Source organism: Tenrec ecaudatus, chromosome 4 (assembly GCF_050624435.1).
Source record: "Tenrec ecaudatus isolate mTenEca1 chromosome 4, mTenEca1.hap1, whole genome shotgun sequence".
Classification (NCBI taxonomy): domain Eukaryota; kingdom Metazoa; phylum Chordata; class Mammalia; order Afrosoricida; family Tenrecidae; genus Tenrec; species Tenrec ecaudatus.
Window position 1 is genome coordinate 104392408 of NC_134533.1, and position 21796 is coordinate 104414203.

At 41.4% G+C, this 21796-nt stretch overlaps 1 protein-coding gene across 2 annotated transcripts in view; it reads right to left on the bottom strand.

Annotated features, from left to right (window-relative positions):
* Nucleotides 1-793: 793 nt before the first annotated feature.
* Nucleotides 794-21796, bottom strand: part of ALKBH8 (alkB homolog 8, tRNA methyltransferase) — a 53862-nt gene continuing 32859 nt past the window's right edge. For both annotated transcript variants that reach the window (XM_075546546.1, XM_075546545.1), the window contains 5 exons: nt 19443-19549; nt 16295-16446; nt 14741-14997; nt 4966-5115; nt 794-2784 (listed from right to left, as the gene is read on the bottom strand). In XM_075546546.1, the coding sequence (XP_075402661.1) occupies nt 2230-2784; nt 4966-5115; nt 14741-14997; nt 16295-16446; nt 19443-19549 (1221 nt within the window). In that variant the 3' untranslated portion in view covers nt 794-2229. The remainder of the gene's footprint in view (nt 2785-4965; nt 5116-14740; nt 14998-16294; nt 16447-19442; nt 19550-21796) is intronic.

Below are 21796 nucleotides of genomic sequence, written 5' to 3' on the forward strand. Positions count from 1 at the left end.
GGTGTGGCATGTGAAAAGTGTTGCTTACAAGGACAGCTCATTTGAGACCCCGTGCCTAGGGATTTGGTCAGGAGGAAGTCTTGGTGGCTCAGTGGTTAAGGCACTTAGCTACTACCTAAAAGGGTGGAACCACCAGCCCCTCTGTGGGGAAAAGAAGGGGTACTCTGCTCCCATAGAGGAGCCTTGGGAACCCTACGCTCTGTTCTGTTGCATGCTGGCCTCGGGGGTCACTGCGTCAGCAAGACGGCAATGCTCAGTTCTTGGTTTTTCTCAGGTAGGCACCTCTCAGGCACACACCCACATCCCACATGGATCCTCTCGTAGCAATGCTACAGGGCAGGGTCGAACTTCCCGGGTAACAGGGGTGTGGGGTGGGGTTATAGCTCTGTGGAGTAGGAAACCTCACCTATATCCATTGAATGTCAAGCACATCTATACATTTGTTACCCTCATCCTCAAAACATTTGCTTTCTACTTGAGCCCTTGTTATCAGCTCCTCATTTTTCCCCTCCCTCCTCGCTCTTCCCTCCCTTATGAACCCTTGATAATTTATTATTAATTTGCCATATCTTACACTGTCCGACCTCTCCCTTCACCCACTTCTCTGCTGCCTGTCCCTAAGGGAGGGGGTTATATGTAGATCCTTATAATCGGTTCCCCCTTTCTACCCCACTTTCCCTCCACCCTCTGGTATTGCCACTCTCACCACTCGCCCTGAAGGGATCATCTGTCCTGGATTCCCTGTGTTTGCAGTTCCTATCTGTACCAGTGTACATCCTCTGGTCTAGCCAAAGATGACGACGCACAGGCAACCAACGACTAGGTGAAGAAACGTTCTAGGTCATTAAAAATAAGAGAAATACAAATTAAAACAACAATCTATCACCCCACACTGACACTTTTGGCAAAATTCCATAAAACGGACTACAACAAACGCTGGAAAGGATGTGGAGAGAAAGGTAAGGAGGCTTTTACGTTGTGTGGAAGCGCAGAGTTGTACCCAGCATGGACGTCAGTATGGCACCTCCTTACCAAATGCAAATCCAAGTACCTCTGACCAGCAATCTCCCTGCCGGGCTACACCTGAAGAAGGAAAGATTACTAAACGAGCAGACATTTGCACTCGTACGTTTATTGCCACAATTTCCACAATAGCAAACACATGGAAACAACCAAACATCCAATTACAGAGGGGTGGATAAACACGCTCTAGAACATTCATAGTACAGTGGTGCATTCTAGTACATTAGTACATTAAAATCACGAGAACTCCCTTAAAACACTGCAAGACGTGGACAAAACTAGAGCGTATTATGTGTAGCACACTCAGTCAATCTTACAAAGATAAATATTTAATATCACCACTGTTAGACGAAACGCAGCTTACACACTAATAGACCAGACTTTGACAACTACGGCCAGGGATGGGGGCAAAAAAAAAAAAAAAGGAGGGTTTAACAGGAAAAAAAAAAAATACTTTTTTAAAAAAACCCTCCAGATTCCTTTCCCCTCCGATCTAAACATGGTCTGAGCGGCTAAAAGAGGAAACTGAAACTGACGTGGACGTGGAGTCTCAGGGACCTATAGGCGCATCTCAAACACATGGAGGAAAAGACGGGGGGAGGAAAGCCGTACGCTTTGTCACGGAAATGCTACGCACTTTAGCTCACTCAGTAACATTTGAGAACAAAAGTTGATTTTCCTCTACGGCTTCCACTTCACAAATGACTCTAGTCCTATTTCTAACCCATCCCTGCTTCTCTGAGGAAAGCAGAGGTGGAAGCAGGGGAGGAGCTTCCCTTTGCGTGCAGAATGAGGAGGTCAGCAACAGAGGCCAACTGAAGTGCCTCCTAACTAATCACTACTTCTCACAGACAACGTGGTACTTCATCACACATTTTGTTCTAACTTTTCCACAAGTTTCCTCTTGAACAAGCCTATTAACAACACATTCCTCCCAATACGAACAAACAAGAGTCTCACTTATTGACCTCAACTTGATCCCAACTCATATGGCCCCACAGAGAAAAGAACCGCCCCGGTGGGTTTCTGAGACTAACTCTGAGGTCTTGTCTTTCTCCCAAGGAATGGCTGGTGGGTTTCGAACTGCTGGCCTTGTGGTTAGCAGCCCAACGCCTAACTACTACGCCATCAGGGCTCCACCAACCAACCCACCAAACAAAAAGAGTTGAGCATTTCTTCCTTGGCAAGCGATGCTTGCAGGAGTCATCAGAGCTTCTGGAGAATCACACACCAGTTTCCCTGATCATGGTAGCTTTGCAGAATGCTGACGTTACTCAAAGTCTCGCAGGCAGCTTCCAACTCTCCCTGGCAGAATACATGGTAATAACGATGAAACACTGGGCTTGGGTCAGGGGATCCTACTGTACCAAGCGGCTCAGCAGGTTTGTTTTTACCAGGGCTTCCCTTAAAATGCCAGGGAACCAGTAAGTCTTGAGAATGGAAAGAAGTCCTGTTAGTGTGGATAGGCAGCTTAGAATTAGTAGCTTTCCTTGAATTACAGCCTCTCTCCTCAAAGTCACTATCAGAGGGTGCAGGACACGCCGACTCTTGACTGCCCAAGCCAGGCACTTGTTCCCCAGGCAACCCTGGCACGGAGGCGTCACTGCTGACCCCCTCCTTTCCCCGGTTGTTTCTGCTTCCTTTAAGGTACTTGGACTTCTGCTTCTTGTACTCTTGTTCCATGGCCCAGACATAAATGAGTGCCTTGCCGCCAGGTCTCAGGAGTCGAACAAGTTCTTGAAGGGCTGACATCCTGCGCTCCTAATTAAAGCGAACACACAACAGGGTATGATCAGTGAGGAGGAAAACAGAAAGGAACCAAGAAAATACAACCCATCCAAGGCCTGTTTCAATTGGGATGGACATTTAACAAATTAGCTTACATTCGAAAGAGCGAGACGGGCCATTTGGCTCTGTGACTGAGAGGAAAATGTGCTGAGGAAGTAGGGAAAGACGATTTTATTTCTATTCCTCTTCCCTGTGCCTTTCCCTCTGATTGGCAGGATGAGATACACGAAACAACTGGCGACTACTGAAAGACCAGGGGCAGCGGCACAGTGTCCTTGTGAACTGTTACATCTGTAAAATGACTCATGCTATGAGGGAGACTACCGTTCTCTCCTGGGTGCGGCAGCTCGAAAAGACAACAGAGGAGTTCAATAGCGAATCAGACACATCTGAACAGAGAATGATTGACCTGGAATTCAGGTCAGTGTCCATAGTGAGGACAGACATAAAAAACGATAGAAACAACAGAACAAAAACAGTGCCAATCTCAAATTAAATACCCAGTGAAAACATCTTTTAAAATGAAGACAGACTTAGTGAATGAAGGGGGAAGTGCAGAGTGGAGACCCAAAGCCTATTTGTCGGCCACTGGAGATCCCCTCGCAGAGGGGTCTCGGGGAGATGAGTCAGTCAGGGTGCGAATGTAGCACCGATGAAGAACACAGCTTTCCTCCAGTTCCTAAATGCTCCCCCCACCCCCTCCGACCAACTACCATGATCCAAATTCTACCTTGCAAGTCTGGATAGAGCAGAGGATGCACACTGGTGCAGATAGGAGCTGGAGGCACAGGGAATCCAGGGCAGATGATACCTTCAGGACCAGGGGTGTGAGGGGCGATACTGGGAGGGTAGAGGGTGAGTGGGTTGGAAAGAGGGAACTGATTACAAGGATCTACATGTGACCTCCTCCCTGGGGGATGAACAACAGAAAAGGGGGTGAAGGAAAAAAGTAAAAAGAAAAGGGGATGAAGGGAGATGTCGGACAGGGCAAGATGTGACAAAAATATAATTTATAAATTATCAAGGGCTCATGAGGGGGGAGCAGGGAGGGAGGGGGAAAAAGAGGACTTGATGCAAAGGGCTTAAGTGGAGAGCAAATGCTTTGAAAATGATGAGGGTAAAGAATGTACAGATGTGCTTTACACAATTGATGTATGTATGGATTATGATAAGAGTTGTATGAGTCCCTAATAAAATGTTTTAAAAAATAAAATAAAAGAAGGCAGACTAAAGACATTTATGAATGAAATGAGGTGACACAGTAGGTGCAACAATAGAATCAAGCATGTCTGATTTACAAAAGAATGAAGACATTAGGGCACTTTCCCACAAATTTTCTGAAACCTCCTCCTATTGAATACCTAAATGGCCCGTTCAGACCGACAAACCACAGAAATAGGCTTACATCCACGATGGAATGGGAGTAAGCAGCCCGGACATGAGTAATTTATAGAGCACCGAGTTAGTGGGAGGAAACTTTGTCTAGGATTTTCCAACTTGGAGAATACTGAGAAATAAAGCTGAAAATATAGAGTGAGACCAGTTTTTTAAATTTCATGAAATGTAAATAATTTAAAATAATTAATAGCTGAAATTCTTCCTCTGTACAATTTATGTAGACTCTTTTATCCTGACAGTAATTCTGTGAGAGAGGCTCTTATCCTACAGCTGATAAAACTATGTTGACAGAGATCACTAAAAGCACTTGCTCAGAGTCATGAAGGTGAAAAAGAACAGATACTTGGGGTGATGAGATGGAAGATTCACACAAGCTGGAAAGGACGCACACTGTGGTGAAGGGCGGCAGAACTCTCACTAGATTTTAATGCCTTTATCGCACGGTTCCCAGGTATTCCAACAGCTCAAATTGCCTTTCCATAGTCAATCTTGCCTCCTATCCTGAAGTGTCTCCCACAACGCCAAAAGAAGGATCCCTATAAGACACAAATCTGATCCACTCTTGAAGGCTTTCAAAGTCCAAATCTATGACATTCAACCAAAAGCATATGATCCCCAACCAACAAATAATGTGAATGTTGTCCTTTCCACTACACTATAAGCTCTATGAGATCAAGAACTGAGTCTTACACACACACACACACACACACACACACACGTGGACACACGCACACACACGAGGCAAATACTACTTACTGCTGTTGCGAAATGGTGAATGACAGCGATGGAGATACAGGCATCACAGGACTCGCTGCGGATGGGCACCGCCAACGCATCGCAGACAAGCGCCTGATATTGCCTCTCCCGGCAAATGTCCACAAGGTTTTGGCTACGATCACAGCCAATCTATAACACAGAAAGAAAGGATCTCAAACACTTTGACATCAAGAGTTAAGGGCTAAGTGCACACCTTAAAGAAATCACACAGATTTCATAGTCATTGTGAAAGGTGGGAGAGCCAGCACAAAGCTGGAATACAGAGTTTCAAACAGTTCACAGACAAAAATCATCATCTTTCAACTCCATTTTCCCACCAACTCTTTGAAATTCCTTTGTATTCATGAGGGGGTAGCACTTAGTACCTCAGCAAGTAGCAAGTGAAGCAAAATTAGTGAATCGCAACAAATTCGACTGGAATAAAGGTAGCAGTCATAAAACTGGACGGTCCTAATTAGATCTTTCTGTAATACCATACGTTAAAAAAATAGCAAGTATTCCATAAATATCAACATTTAGTTGTTTAAGGGAAGCTACAAATACGATGGTGCACGTGCGCTCTCATCATTGCATGTCGCGATGGCCCAGAGTTCACTATGTACTACTTGCGCAGTCACACACACACAACACACACACACACACACCACAAAACAAGCATAAAATAAGACAGCATTTAAAAGCTTTCAAAACTTGTTCTACTAAATGTGTAACGTACATAAAAAACAAAGTACTGAATTTAAAGTTTATAAGCTGCGATGCAATTAAACCTTTGGTGTCAGTAAGCCACCCTGCGGGGATGAGGGTGGGCTCACAGACAGTCTTCTAAAGGATTATGGGAAAAGATAACGGGATTTGTTCAATGAGCTTTTTGAAGGGCCCTTAAAGCGAGCAAATGAATATATGTAAAGTGGATGAGGTACGGGAGGGGCTGAAGAAATGTAAAATCACCGATTAATAATGATCCCTAGCTATTTCTTCTTAACCTAATAAAAATAAATGTACAAGCAGAGCGAGTCCAAGAGAAGCGAAGCGGTGCTGGGGCAGTGGGTTAGGAATTAGGCTACTAACCAATAGGTCACCAGTTTGAAACTGCCAGCAGCACTGGAGGAGAAAGATGAGGCTCGCTACTCCCAGAAGGAGTTACAATCTTGAAAACCCACAGGAGCGGTTCTGGCCTGTCTTGTAGGGTTTCTCTGAGTCGGAATTGGCGTGATGGCAGTGAGTTTGCTGGTTTGAAATTTTTGATACAGTGAATTCTGATCATGTAGGGTTCCTCAGCCCTTCTGAGGATGAAAGACATCAATCTTAAGGTCAACACATCCTTACTGAGGTAACTCACATTACCATATAATCATACTTTATGAGTTTGTTCAATTTCTAATCAATACTAAACAGTTTCTACATCCAATCCCACAGCTGTATTAATTTTGGAGATAGAAGAAAAGGTACCTAGCCAGAGGTAAAAGTAACATAAACTTCTGTGACTGCTGTTTAAGATGGAAAATTTACTATAATATCTGCTAATAACAATACTGGAGTGGCAAGATTCTCAATTTAACAGTTCCTTTTACCCATGTAGAGGGGCCCTTGTGGTGTAGTGTTCAGTGTAGGGCTGCAATCCGCATGGTCAGCAATTCGAAACCACCAGCCACTCTGAGAGAGAAAGAGCGGGCTTTCCTCTCTCAAGATTTACAGTCTCAGAAACCACACGGGGGGAGCTACGAGTCAGCACTGACTCGAGGGCAGTGAGTTTATTTTGTTTTGTTTTTACCAATGTAAGATGAAACTCGTGACTTACTACTTTATTTTCATCTACAGTTTATACCACTCAGCAAAAGGCTGTAATATCCAAAGGGAAATACTATTCTAGTGATGATGATTCTTACATGTGGTGCTTGCTAAGCTAGCTTGTGTTGCGATGCATTTCCACTCGTAGAATCAGATGTGTCAAGCATGCCCAATTCTGACAAATAGGTATCTCTTGCTAAAAGTCAAAAAGAAAAAAAAATCCAACTTGCTTATAAAACAAATCCCCAAAATTTTCAGGGAGCAAGTTATTGTATGAGAACCATAAATAAAACACAAGTGTGTCGGCAGCCGAGCAAAACGAAAGAATCCCCTCTCCTCCCTGCCAGACATGTGTGGGTATTTCTGCACGGCACGAGAGAACGCGGGGACAACTTTAGCCATACGGCTCAGGCCTACTCTAGATTGCCCACTGGCCCTACCTAATGCCTTCCTCAGCACTTCTGTCTTTCACTTCTTTTGCCTTGAGTCACCAATATTTTTCTCTATTTTAATAGTTTTATTGACATATAATTCACATGTCATACACTTCAATGATTCAGTCATCTTAAAGAGTTGTATAGTCATCACTACAATCAGTTCTAAAACATTTTCTTTCTTCTTGTACTTACAATTAGCTCCCCATTTCCCTGAAACCTCCAACCTCTCCTCCTGTATCCCCAATAATCCAGTTACTGTCTCTATAGATTGACCCATCCCGATTTCATACACTGGGAAATATACAAAAACCAGCAAGAAGGGTAGGGAGGGAGACTAACAAAAACAAAATAAATCAAAGAAAAGCCTCAATTGAAAAGAAAGAAAATATTAAGAACTAGGACAAATTTAAATGTGTCAAAGGGGAAATTAAACAATCAGGTATTACATTTTAATAATTACATCTGCCATCGTCAAGTTTACAATGCTTTCAGCCTGATACCAAGGCTGTTATTCCCATCCCTCAACTAGGGTCAGAGGGGCTGCATGGAAGAAACACACCAGCCTGTGTGAACCACGGACTATCAATAACAAAATCCAAATCCAAAGCAGGGAATGGTATCGAAGCTTAAATTGTGAGCACCAGATTAGCAGAAGGCTATGGATGAGAGCGGGAGCCCAAGTGGCATTTATGTGGATAAGCCTCCTGTGAATCTTGCCCTACTTGTATTCCAAGGTTAAAAACCAAGCATTTTGATGGGTTATAAACTCAGTTCAAAACTACCCAGCCGCTGCACAGGAGAAAGAGCGGGCAACCTGCTCCCATAGAGATTTTAAATAAGAAACCCCACGGACCCTTTCTCTTCAGTCACATTAGACAGTTATGAATCAAAATCAACTGGATGGTGATACATAACCAAAAATGGTACAAAATAGCAACACAGGGATAGAGAATGGTTTATTTTCAGTATCCTATCCATTCAAGGAATTATGTAACGCCACCTATTTCCGGGAGCTAGAAGATCAATAACAATAGAACAGGTATTGGGCCAGCGCTGTGTCAGGTATATACTGGGCCGCTAACTGCCAGGTCAGACCCACCATCAACTCCTTTGGGAAAAGATGAGGCCGTCAGTTTCTGGAAAAATTTACAGCTTCAGAAACCCTATACAGAGGATCATTACAGGTTGGAATCAATTCAGCAGCTGAGGTGGGTGGGGGGAGATCAGTGACATAATAAAACACAAGGGCTTAAATGATACGAGGGGGCTTTAAAAGTTCATGGCACTTTTCTATGCATGTTTTGAAGCTCCCTCATTTACTTTTGCTCCTACACAATTAAAAAAATATATCCAACAAAGCATTAAATAATTCTACAATTATATGTACAGATTAAGACTAAATTCAAACTTGTGATCAAAGTTGCAAACTAAAGTAGGCTCCATTTTTCTATTAAATTCCTGAATATTTGAAAACAAAATATGCCAGGGTGATGGTGTATTAAAGCATTCTTATATAATTGACAGTGTTAATTGGCTCAACCACTTAAAAAGCAAATTTAGAAGCCAATTTTTAAAGAAAGATAAAAAATGTTCACAACTTGTTACCTCAAAATGATAGGCTTCTAAATATTTATCCTAAGAAATTAATACAAAACATGAAAAATAACTAAATAGGCTGGTACAAACTGATTACAAATTACCCACTGACTGTATAAAAGTAGATTCTTTACACTAATACATTCAAGCCTACAACACACCCGAGTTAGGTATTATTAACCCCATATTGCAGATGAGAAAACTATCAAGAAAGGTAACCTGTTTGCCCAAAGTTAAACAATAGCTATAGAGGGTAGGATTCACATCTGGGTCTCTCCCATGTCCTTCCTTTTCATGTTGTCCTTTAACAGACACATTCATTAGTGTCATTTCTAACAGCTTCCCACTGAAAACCGTAATGTCCAATAACATCTACTTAATGAAATACGTCCAGGAATTTTACACTACTGTATATCAAAATGTAAATGTTAAATAATAAAAATAAGTTATCAAATTGTTTGCATGGGGATTACTACTACTACATAAAGCATTTCTAGAAAAATCTTGGGAGAATATCCATCACAATAAACTTGTTGATTGATTAGGGTGACAAATTTTAAGTGAATCTCTTTTCTTTCATTTTTATCTCTAAGAAAATATACATTTTTTAATATACAGAAAACAAACACTTGGGAGAATCTGACTGGTATCATACAGTTTAAAGTGCCGAGAAACAAGCAAAGGCAGTTTCAGAAGATTGAAAAGGGCATCCCAAACTCTAGATTTGACCTCTGGCTTCACCCCAACTAGCTATACAATCTAGGAAAGGTGTTTAATGTCTGAGAGTTTCTGCAGCCTTTTGGAAGGGGGGAAAAAGACTATCTACTTCTAGGGTTAATATAATGATGCATATGAAGTATTTTACTAACCAATAACCAAAGCCAAACCCAATGCTTTTGAGTCAATGCTGACTCACCAGTACCCTCAGAAGAGAGCAGAACTATCCCACAGGATGTCTGAAGGTGTAAATCTTTACAGAAACAGCCTCCCACATCTTTTTCCTACAGAGTGGCTGGGGGTTCAAACTAGCAACCTCTCTCTTAGCAGCCCAATGTGTTTCTAGGGCTCTTTACTAACCATAGCACTGTTATGCCAATGTTAGTTATTATTACTCTGTGGGAGAAGGGGTGAACAAAACCTTGTCTGAATTCTAGGTATGAAGAAAAACCTGTGTGTGATACAGTTATGTGCCACTTAGACAGGCTGTAATTCTCAGTGGTCTGGCCGACATGATTTCTGTCTCCCACGCTGTGAGCTGATCCGAGCAGCCAATCAACTGGAAGAGGAGTTTCCTTGGAGGTACAGCCTGTATTCGTGATAGAAACAAATGTTCTAGCAAAGTTCAAGTTCTCCCAATCCTGCAAACACACCTCGTCCTCATCCTCTGCCCTGTGATCCTTGGGAGGGGAGAAGCCTTCAGCCTGCTGTCTGGCATGTGGAGTCTGCCCTCAGCAGCTCCCACGAGTCTCTGTGCCAGCAGCTTGCCACTTGACTGGCAGGTTTGGGGTCATCAGCCCCTTCAACCACATGAGTCAGGAGAAGCCTCCAGCCGGATTCCTGAGTCTCGGATTTGGGGCTTGCGAGCTTCCACAATTGCATGAACCATTTCCTTGAAATAAATCTCTATCTCTATCTGCTTCCGTGGTTTTAATCTTCTAAAGAACCCCAGCTTCAGACACCACAGAGCGCTAAAGGCAGCGGTGTCAAAGGACCCTTTCACAGGGGTCGCCCGATTCCTAACAGTAGCAAAATGACAGTTTATCAGGTAACAACGAAAATAATTTTGTGGTTGGGGGGGTCACCACAAGCTGAGGAACTGCATGAAAGGGTCGCGGCGTGAGGAAGGCTGAGATGCACGACTCTAAGGTATCGTTCACCGAGTTAAGGCCCCCCCATTCTGAGGCCGTCACATTTCCCTCCAGTCTGCAGAGCAAGCACGATGTACAGTCCTGATTCTCAAGTAGGATAACGAGGTCAATTCAGAGGGGCATTCCTCATCATTAAACCACTCATAAGTTTCTACCATGGGCCACGTAAGCGGAAAGCGAATCAGACTTGATTCCTGCCATCTTTGAGCGTATAGTCTGCTGCTCCCTGTCCTCGGGGCTTCCCTTTGCGGTCTTTCTTGGCAGAATGCCACACAGCATGAATTCTGAAGGTGGACGCACAAGTTCTAATGCTTTGGCTGATATTCTATGACTCTGGGTATGTCACAACCTATCTAAATCTCAGCTGTCTAAACTGCAAAATGCAGATAGTGTTACCAATCTCACTCACTCCACAAGGGGGCTTCAAAAAGTTCATGGGGATGCCATTTTCTTTACATTCACTTTTCTCCTGACCCTTTGAAGCCCCTCAACATGCGAAAACATAACACATGCAGCAGAGGCTCAACAGTGTTCATTTTCTTTTTGTTCTTTCCTGAGGTAATTAAAATGGTTAAATGTACATTAATGTACAGGCGGATCTATATAAACAAATATTCCAATTTTTATAAATAACTTCTGGCAGTATTGAGTAGTATATTTGCAACCCTAACTATTTGTAAAAAAAAAAAAAAAACAACAAATGAATCCATACCAGACATTCAGTAATTGTTTAGAGAACGAGTTTGAACTGAGTGAGTTCCATGACAAAGGCACAGAACAGTCACAGTGAATGAGCCTGGCCACATTCAGGCGACACATCTCACTCATTTCTGGTACTGGTTATATTCCCGTAAGTCTTTGGGGTGTATAAACTCTCGCTTATGAAATCTCTGAAAAGAAACCAACAATCAGTGCTGATGATAGATGAATAACTGTAGGTTTTGTTAGGAAAATTCTATGTAATAGTGACACCAATAATTTGTTGAGATTTTCAGACTATCCCATACTTCACTGTACCGAGTGAGACTTTCATGGCCCGCCTCACCAGTGACCAGAAATGCATACTTTCCTGCTCAAAGATGACTGCTCAAGATAGACGAGCAACAGCCCCATTCGGGATGAGGTCTCAGCAGCTTAAAAAGTTTCCATTATCACAGTTCCTTCCAGTTCTCTGTTATTATGAAAGCCTTAACTCCAACCAGACGAGGTTTCACTTGTTCAATGACCACAGAACTTCTCTAGCGGTCAGACAATACAGTAGTCTTTAGGGAACAGCAGACAGTAAGGAAGACATACAGAATTCCCACTGATAAAAATGAATGTGGATAATGGATAATGTGGATAATGTGCCTACTTGTGATTGTCTAGCTCTTCCAAATATATTCCTTCTTAAATCACCTTTGTATCTTTTGGTTCAGTTTACCAAGAAATTATTCTTCTCAATTGTAACAGAATAAATAACGCTATCATTCAGACCAAATAAGGCTGACTTTAACCTACTGTCCCAATGGTGCCTGACTTCATAAAACCATCGTTTTTATCTAGTGAAAATGCCGAGTCTACTGAAGAACATTTTATACAGTATCTAGAGCAGGCGTCCTCAAAGTACAGCCTGCGGGCCACATGCGGCCCGCTGAGGACATTTATCAGGCCCACCAGGTGTTTTTTGCCCCATTTGTTTTTTTACTTCAAAATAAGGTATGTGCAGTGTGCGTAGGAATTTGCTCATAGTTTTTTTTTTTTAAACTATAGTCCAGCCCTCCAACAGGTCTGAGGGACAGTGAACTGGCCCCCTGTTTAAAAAGTTTGAGGACCCCTGATCTAGAGACTAAAACACCAGAAGATGGCACTTTTTTTTAAGTTGTGGTTACAGCTATTGAGAGATATAGCATCTGGGGACTTGAAAGCTTGAAAGTAAACAAGTGACCATCTAGCCCAGAAGCAACAAAGCCCACATGGAAGCAGCACACCAACATGTGTGATCATGAAGGGCCAGGGGGACCAGGTTTCAAACAACAAAGGCATGGGGGGAAAAAATCACATCACCGTGAATGAGGGGAGTGCGTGATGGGGACCTAATGCCCATCTGTAGACAGCTGGTAGTGGGGAGGAGATGAGTCACTAAGGGTTCAGTGTAGCAACAATGAAACTCACAACTTTCCTCTAGTTCTTAAATGCTTCGTCCCCCCTAATTATCATGATCCCAATTCTACCTTGCAGACCTGGTTAGACCAGAGGATGTACAACGGTGCAGTAGGGATCTGGAAACACAGGGAATCTAGGACGGATGAACCCCTCGGGACCAGCAGTGAGAGTGGCCACACCGGGAGGGAAGGGGGTGTAGAAAGGGGGAACCGATCTCAGGGATCTGCATGTGGCCTCCTCTCTGTGGGATGGGCAACAGAAAGGTGGGTGAGGGGAGACGCCAGGCAGTGTAAGATAAGATAAAATAATAATTTATAAATTATTAAGGATTCATGGGGGAGGGGGCGGAGGGAGGGAGGGGGAGGGAAAATGAGCTGATTCCAGGAACCCAAGTGGAAGGCGAATTTTGAGAATGATGAGGGCAACGAATGTATAAGGGTGCTTTTCTCAATTGATGTATGTATGGATTGTGATAAGAGTTGTATGAGCCCCAATAAAATGATTTATTTTTTTAAAAAGCTGTGGTTAAAGTTGTGATTTTAGTGGCACCTCAAAAACCGACTTCCGCTTCAACAAAAATAAACAACTCACCAGATCATCTTCTTCATAAACTAAAGTGTAGTTGTGAACATATCAACGTCTTATCTTGATACAAAGGTATTCTTTTGCCTGCCTCTTACTGCATAAAGCAGTAGTAAGTTTCTTCCTGTGGGTGTACAGTATCTAAAATCACGAGCAATCCTGCACAGGACAATAGCCCAGGAATGTAGACCCCTCCTCTCATTCTCCTTACTGCTCAATTACTCTGGTACTGCAGTAGTCAAGACATGGAACATAGAGTAGGAATTAAGGAAAACTGGATTTTGTCAGGAATGAAACGGATTGCATAAAAACGGATCTCTCAGGCCCTGGTGAGCCATTTTGAATTGGGCGAGCAGACAGTCTACTGTGTGGGGAATAGTAAACTGACAAGGGCAGATGTGGCATCCAGGGTCAAACAGAACATTTCAAGATCTGTCCTGAAGTGCATAAGCCTGTACGGAAAACCAGTTAATACCACAATTAACCAAATTTACACACAACCATAAATGCCAATGACGAAGAAACTGAAAATATGTACCAACTCCTGCATTCTAATATTGATCAACTATGCAATCCAGATATATAGATAATTACTGGTGATTGGAATACAAAAGATAGAAGCAAAGAAGAATCAGTAACTGAAAAATATGGCCTTCGTGATGGAAACAATGCCAGAGATGGCGAAAGAATTTCACAAAACCAAAGACTTATTCATCGCAAACATCTTTTTCCAAAACACAAACAGCAACTGTATACAAGGATCCCACTAGCTGAAATACACAGAAATCAGATTGACTACCTCTCTGGAAAGGGATGACAGAGACGCTCAATATCCTCAATTAGAACTAAACAAAGCAAACCGTTTCACAAAAGTTCTTTCTAATTCATAAAAAGTTTTCAAAACATAAGACCGTTGCACTGAGAGAATCATCTTACTTGGAAGCAAAGCCTAAAAGGGCACGGGGGAGGCGGGAGAGACTACAAAAGCCGGCAGGACCATGAAGTTCTTTCCAGTTGTTTCGCTCCTACCTACTTACTCTCCCTGCTAATTCTGAGTCATCTCAAAAGACTATCCCGGAATGTGAAGACTGCACCTTTGAGGGCATGAGACCCCTTCGCTTTCTTTACACACAATGACAAAGATTCTCTTTATGAAGTGAGATTGCAGAAGGTTTTAAACAGTTTTTGACAATTAATGAACACTTCCATTCCTTTTTGAAAAAGAGTTGAACTGGAAAGTTCACTGCAGTGACCTACACAAACATCGCGATATCATGAGCAAGACGTTGACAGTCATGGAAAATCAAGCAAAAGGAAGGCAGAAGCAAAATTACTTACCATGTGTAATTCGTTATTGAGGCCAAGGTACTTCCCATTTCCACACCCAATATCAGCTACTATTGAACCACTTGGCAAAGCTTTTAAAAACGCCACGATGTTTGGCCACGGGGTATGTCTCGTGCTGCTGAAATGCCTAGCAATTTCTTCATACACTTGGTGGACATATTCTTGCTCCAGGCGTGAGGCGTCCCCATCACTCTCTGGAAACGAGGGGGCGATCTCTTTTGTCTGGCTGTCACAGACTAAAGGGTAACCTAAATGAAAAAAAAATCAAGGCACCATAAGCCTTTCATTTCTTACCAAATAATACATAAAGAATTCAGTTTCCTTAAAAGAAATTTTGGTGATTAAGAAAAGTAGACTCTGCTTTACCAGCTGCACATTTGCATCTGCCTTATAATAAAGCGGTCTATTTCATTGGGAGAAAAAAAAAACAAAAACAAACAAAACCAGACTAGCTGCTGTCAAGCTGATTACAACTCACGCCACCCTGTGGATATCAGAGTAGAACTGTGCACTCTGGGATTTCCAATGGTCTTTCACAAGTAGATACATGACTTTTCTTATGAAAGACCAACCAGAGTTTCTATGGCATCCCTTCCATTAATAAACTTCAATTAAACAAAAAACAGAAGAAAATTTGCCTAAGAAAACAAGTTTGTCCTTGCAAATACTTTCAGTTCCTCAAGAATAGGACCCAGGTTTTATTTCGCTGGACCTTTGAAAGCTATTGAGAGTGTTAGACACTCACTAGATACTAACGAAACATGGGTTAACTGTTAAAAAAAATAATGAGTTTAAAGTCTCAGTGACACTTTTAGCCAAAGACTGTTTTAAACTCCACAGCCATCAAGATATTAAATATAACAAGTTCATGTTTTTTACCAAGATAACATCTTGCTGGTATAATAAAGTTTTTTATCTTAAATGTTTAAAAGATTAAGATGACATTTTTTAAAAAGCCTATTGTTAAATGTTGTCTATAACTAGGATATTGAAAGGATCTTACTATCAATATAAAATGAAAGACATTCTTGTTAACTGAGACAAAGCAATACAGGTCGTGATGCACTTGTACAGACAATTCAAAATGACATTCTCTCAACCAGGTTTTGGGCATTTCTTTTATTCCCCCGTCTACATTTCCAAACTGACTAAAACATAAACTGTTGTTTATTCTCTTACAGTGATGATCAATTTGTCATCTCAAACCTCTTGGTAGGGTTAATGAGAAGTAAATTTGACCAGCTGCTTCCAAAAGACCTACTTTGGCACAATTGATGCTTCGTTGTCCTACAACTATAGCACTCTCAACTATGAGGTCAATAAACACAGCATCCAAATAATTAAATGTGATCCAGTACTGAATTGAGGACAAAGAAAAATGCAGCCCCTTTCTTCAAGGTGTATAAACTCTAATGAGACACTTCCATTAAGACGGAAAATGAGCAAGGCAATCAGAGAAGCAAAAAGAAAGTGCGACATGACTCCAATGCTTTGCAAGCTACATTGTTACTGCATTCTGCAGCAGATACAAAATTGCATACTTACTACAATTACAAGATGTTTGTCTCACTTTCCTAAATGTAAATGATGTTCGTACTCCCCTCTTGTTTAAAGTGAGGTCCCCAACATCGCTGATGATAATTCCACTTTTGTGACTCTCGGATGCTGGAACGGTATCAAATTTTCTAGGTGTGATCCTAAAACCAACAAATAATGAGTTTAATATTGTATGCCTAAAATAATAGTTTGGCTCTTTAAAAAGTATTAAGGGAACAGTACAAGTCTGGGAGAATTTACTGCAAATAATGCTAGATTCATTAGGCATTATGAAAAAAGTAAAGAAAGTCCAGTACCCACCTTTAGGAAAGTTATATTCCAGTGTGATAATACTGAGATTAAGGTGACTACAGGATGATAAATACTTAAATTTCAAAGGAGGAGGAAGAACAGCTGGGACAGAGGGAGAATAAATTGTCGATTAAACCCCAGGGAGGAGATAAAGGGGAGCTGATATCCAGGAGTTCAAGAATGAAAATGTTTTGAAACTGACTGTGGCAGTGATTGTACAAAACTGCTTGATGTGACTGATGTTATGTCGGTAAGAGCTCCCAATAAAATGATTTTTTTAAAATAAAGTAAAAAAACAAAACACTGTATCCGTGTACGATACTAACACAGAGGGAAATATGATGAGGACTATATTCCCTAACTTAGAGGGAATCTGGAAAGCTGGTATTCCATGGTAGGAAAGCCTCCACATTGGTAAGTTAGAGATAAAGTCCAAGTACGTTAACCTGCTTTAAATACTCAACAGATTCTCCCTTTAACAGCTCTGCTGCGGTTGATGATGTCTCCCAACAGAAGGAGACATCCTTTTCTCACTCCCCACCTGTCACCCAACCCTCTCATACCGTCCCCCAAGACAAGTATTAGGTTTCTCCTAGGAGCTCAGGGACCTGAATGTACATACCACCCACCTTGTGACGCATGCAACTACTGAATATGCATGTCTTATGGCCACCTGTAAATGTCCCAAGATAGTAAAGGTTCGCTATCTCCTCTCCCAGTTCCACATGGTCCATCAAGAGGAGCTGAGGTGAGCATGCTACCATAAAATGTGTCTGGCTCCTTTATTTCATTCTCTCTCCCACCTTTCCTATTCTCTATGACTTTACTATAATCTTTATGTATCACGGCCATACAATTGCGTCTACTGGCCCTTCAGTTGATGAAGGCTGGTTTTCTCTGACATATCAGTAATTGCATTAAATGCAAAAGGACTGCATACCCTGAATAAAGAATAAGGACCACCAGATTTAAAAATATCTAATCCAAGTATGTTGGCTATAAGACATACATATTACACATAAAGACAAAGAATGATTGAAAATAAAGACAGAATAAAGGGTATACCAAAGCACAGTTACTCTGCATGTACCAAGCAACGCAAGAGAAAAGGGGTACAGTCAAACTAATCAAATAAGCTTCCAGGCAAAAAGCACAAGTAGAGATAAAAAAGGGTATTTCATAATAACATCAATCAAACAGTAATTTATAAAAGTTCTATATATTTGTAAACACCTAATAAAACAACCTCAAAACACAGAGAGAGAGCACAAAGCGAAAGATAAAAAGTGTAAGAAGGGAAATAGACAAAACGCCGAGGCTGCCAAATGTTCACGGCAATGTTCCACTAATGCTGTCTACTTGATCTCCGTTTTCTCATACAATGGCTACTCACACTCGCCAACATAATTCACGATTAAAGGGTTTATTAAGGAAGTTTTAGCAATGAGAACTGCTCCGGGTTGCATTGTTTATGAGGACCCGTAACGAAGTTCGGTCAAGTTTGGTATAAACTTCAAGCTGAAGGCATGCACCTTAAGCTCTATGAGTCAGCAAGCCCAGTTGAATGCACTAAGTGCCCAGAAGCACCCGGTCCAGTTAGCCAGAGGCAGCACTCAGTCCGCTTCTGTGGGAGAGCGGGCCCGACTTCCTGAATTCAGAGCTCTGAGATTCCTACTCCGCAAGTCAGCTCCTGCGTAAAAGCACCCATCTGCTCCGTGGGTTGGGAAGTTCGACACTCCGTCCCACGCTCTGGCTCTGGCTCCTGTTTCACTGCTGCTCCTGACAGTCTAGCTGTCTCTCTGGACCCAGGAAGTTCACGGTGCAGACGTCTGGACACTAGCTGGTTCGAGAGCCCTCCTCCTGCTGTTCAGAGGCTCATTTTGATTCACAGCAGGAAGGAACCTTGTCCTCTCAGTACTGTTCCCACCTCCTTACCTGACGCGTGCAGGGAAAGGTGGAAGTTGGAGACTTTGTTTGGAAGAACTGCATTAAATATAAATAACTCACTGCCCCTGCAGTTCAGTTATCTGGAAATTCCATTTTTGACGTCTCCTCAACTACCAAATACAGTTTGTAATACATCTTTCTTGTACTAAATTCCAGTTGAGGACTGAAATGTCAACATTAGAAAGCAATAGAAAACGGAACCAAAAAGTATATTATCAACTTACGTTTATAAATACAAATGTAATGTTAAAAAAAGATTGAAAAACAAAGAATCCACAAGCTACTGTGGATTATAAGAAGGTTTAAAAGTGATCCTTACTACAACATCACTTTTGGTAATTCTCCTTTTCAAAGTCCAGATTTTTTTTTTAATATAAAACATATCTATTACTGAAGGAATCCCCATGCATCACCTTCCGGTCAATCCTCCCCATCTTGAAGCAGTCACTCTGTTCTGATTTCTGTCAGTATTAGTTTTATCTGTTCTTGAATTTCATACACATCACTTATTATTTTGGCTTTGCTGACCTAACACAATGATGTTAGGACTCATTTCTGTTGTGTGTGTGTTAGTAGATTATTCCCTTTTATTGTCTTTTAAAAGCCTTTAAAACAAAAAATAAAAACATTTCGTTCAAAATAATAGCAATGACAATATATGAGGGAGAAATAAAACATGTGGCAAAATGTTCATAACTAGTAAATCTACATAAATGGTGACAGGATTTCACTGTAGTAGCAAGTCTCATTTGTTTTTCAAAATAAAAGGTCAGTATTAACAAAATGTTCTCCATGAATATGCCGCTAGGAGATTTGAACCCACAAGCGTCAGGTGACTCAAGCAGAGATGAAGAGAACGCTCACCAAGCAAAGGTGGTCGGGTCACCTCAGTACATACCCATGGGTCCAGAGGTATCTAGATTCTCCTGTCATCACCAACAAGCTGCGGCGAGGCAGCATAACTGGCACCGTGACACCGTCTGGGTGCTTAAAATCCATGACAACCTTGAAGCAAAGGCACAAGTATAAAGAGTAATCCGAAAGTTCCTGTACGAACGTAGGGATAAACCCACAGGCACTGAGTCAATCCCCATTCAAAGCAACCCTACAGAGTGGAGGAGAATTGCCCCTTTTGGGGTCCACGACTGTAATCTTGACAGGAGTGGCTGGTGCATTTGAATTCCATTAATTTAATTAAACTTTAGTAGCTACTATTGATTATTATTGTTCATTAGATAGTAATAACTTACTCGTAGTCCAAGAAGAAATAACTATTAGATATAAATGTAATACCTACTATTAGATGTAGATCTAACACTAGAAATCATTTTGCTTTTAAAGTCAAGCAACAGACTAGATATTGGAAGCTGACGCATAAGAGATAACTCAAAACGATAACAGAAACAGAGAGAGAGAGAACTCAACAGAACATTTCCAGCAATCCTTCCTAAGACACGCTAAAATACATGTATTTAAATAGCAACCTGTGAAAATACAACACCCAGGGAATGTTTTTGTCCTTAGAAACCCATCAAACATCAAGGACTTTAGTCTTAAAATAGCAATAACTGACAAATGTAAATGTAAAAGGCATAGGGCTGAAAAGTATTTTTAAGAGAACAAATCACCCCATTTGAAAAGCAAACATGACAATCAAGTATCAGAATTTAGCATATTTCTCTATACAAAAGCAGAAAGGAAAATTACACACAGGGCCCTCTATCCATAAATGGTCACTCAAAAAGGTTATAATTCTCAACTTAAAAAAAATCATTTTATTGGGGACTCTTAACAGCTCTTATAACAATCCACAGATCAATTGTATCAAGTACATTTGTGTATATGTTGCCATTATCATTCTCAAAACATTTTATTTCTACTTGAGCCCTTGGTAGCAGATCTTCTTTTTTGAAGATATGAAAATAATAATAATTTATAAAGGGTTCCTGAGGGTGGGAGGTTGGCAGAGGGAGGGATAAAGAGCTGATACCAAGGAATCCTTGACTTCTGAAAGAAACCTGACCAACATAAGCCTATTAAAGATAGTTTAAAAATATATACAAATGTGTCAACAGAATTTATCATAATAGAATGGTAGGTACTTGACATGTAGACAATAAAAGGCAATTTATAAATAAGACAATTCCTGATATCTAGAATTGAGACCTTAAAACCAGGGATCAAGAGTTTGTTATGAATTTTGAATCTAATAAAGAGAAAAAAGACTAAGTTACTTATGACATCACTTCCTCTCTAAAGAGTAGAAGACAGAGAGCATGAAGGGAGCAAAAGCCAAATCAAGGAGTGCAGACAAGGAGCTCCCGGGCAAGGGAGACCTCACCCAGGAGCGAGTCTGCACGTGCACCCAAAGAAGAACCACACGCTCAGTCCGGGGCTCGCTCATAGCTTCTGCTCAGGCCAGCCTAGAGAAAGTGAGGTAGGATTGAGGAGTACTTCTTATCTTCAGAGAACTCTACAAGTGTGAGATAACCTTTTAGTGCAGGATAAAGAACCAAAAAACTCACTGCCACTGAGCAAACTCTGACTCACAGTGACCAATCTCCTCAAGGTAGAACTGCCTCTATGGGTTTCTGAGGCCGTTAACTCTACAGGAGTGGAAAACCTCAGGTTTCTCCCCCAGACAGGCTGCTGTTTTCACATTGCTGTTACTTTTCAGTTAGCAGCCCATCTTGTAATCCACTACGCCACCAGGCATCAAGATAACCAGGCAGAAGACCTTGTTCTGAGTCCTAGTTCTCTCTCTACTCTCAGGGCACAAGCCAGATTGGCTAACCTCTTGAGTTTGGACTCCTTATCTGACTTCCTTCAAGCATAGCAGCAAGATAGTGTAACATTTAATAGCACTGGATCCAGACAAGTTGTCTGAAGCCAGACAACTTGAGCTTACATCCAAGTTTGTCACTTCCTTACTGTACAAGGCTTAGAACTCAAACTCAAGGCCACCAAGTTGATTCTGACTAGAAGCAACCCTCTAGGACAGAGTGGAGCTCCCCTGTGCATTTCTGAGACTAACTCTTTGTTGCTTTTTCTTCATTGCATTTTAATAAATCATTTTATTGAGGGCTCTTACAGCTCTTCTAAAAATCTGTACATCAATAACATCAAGCACATTTGTACATATGTTGCCATCATCCTTTTTAAAACTTAAAAAAAAAATTTATTATCTCACTAACCCTAACCCTTAAAACATTTTCTTTCTATACGGGAATTTAAAAAAAAACCTCTTTCTAC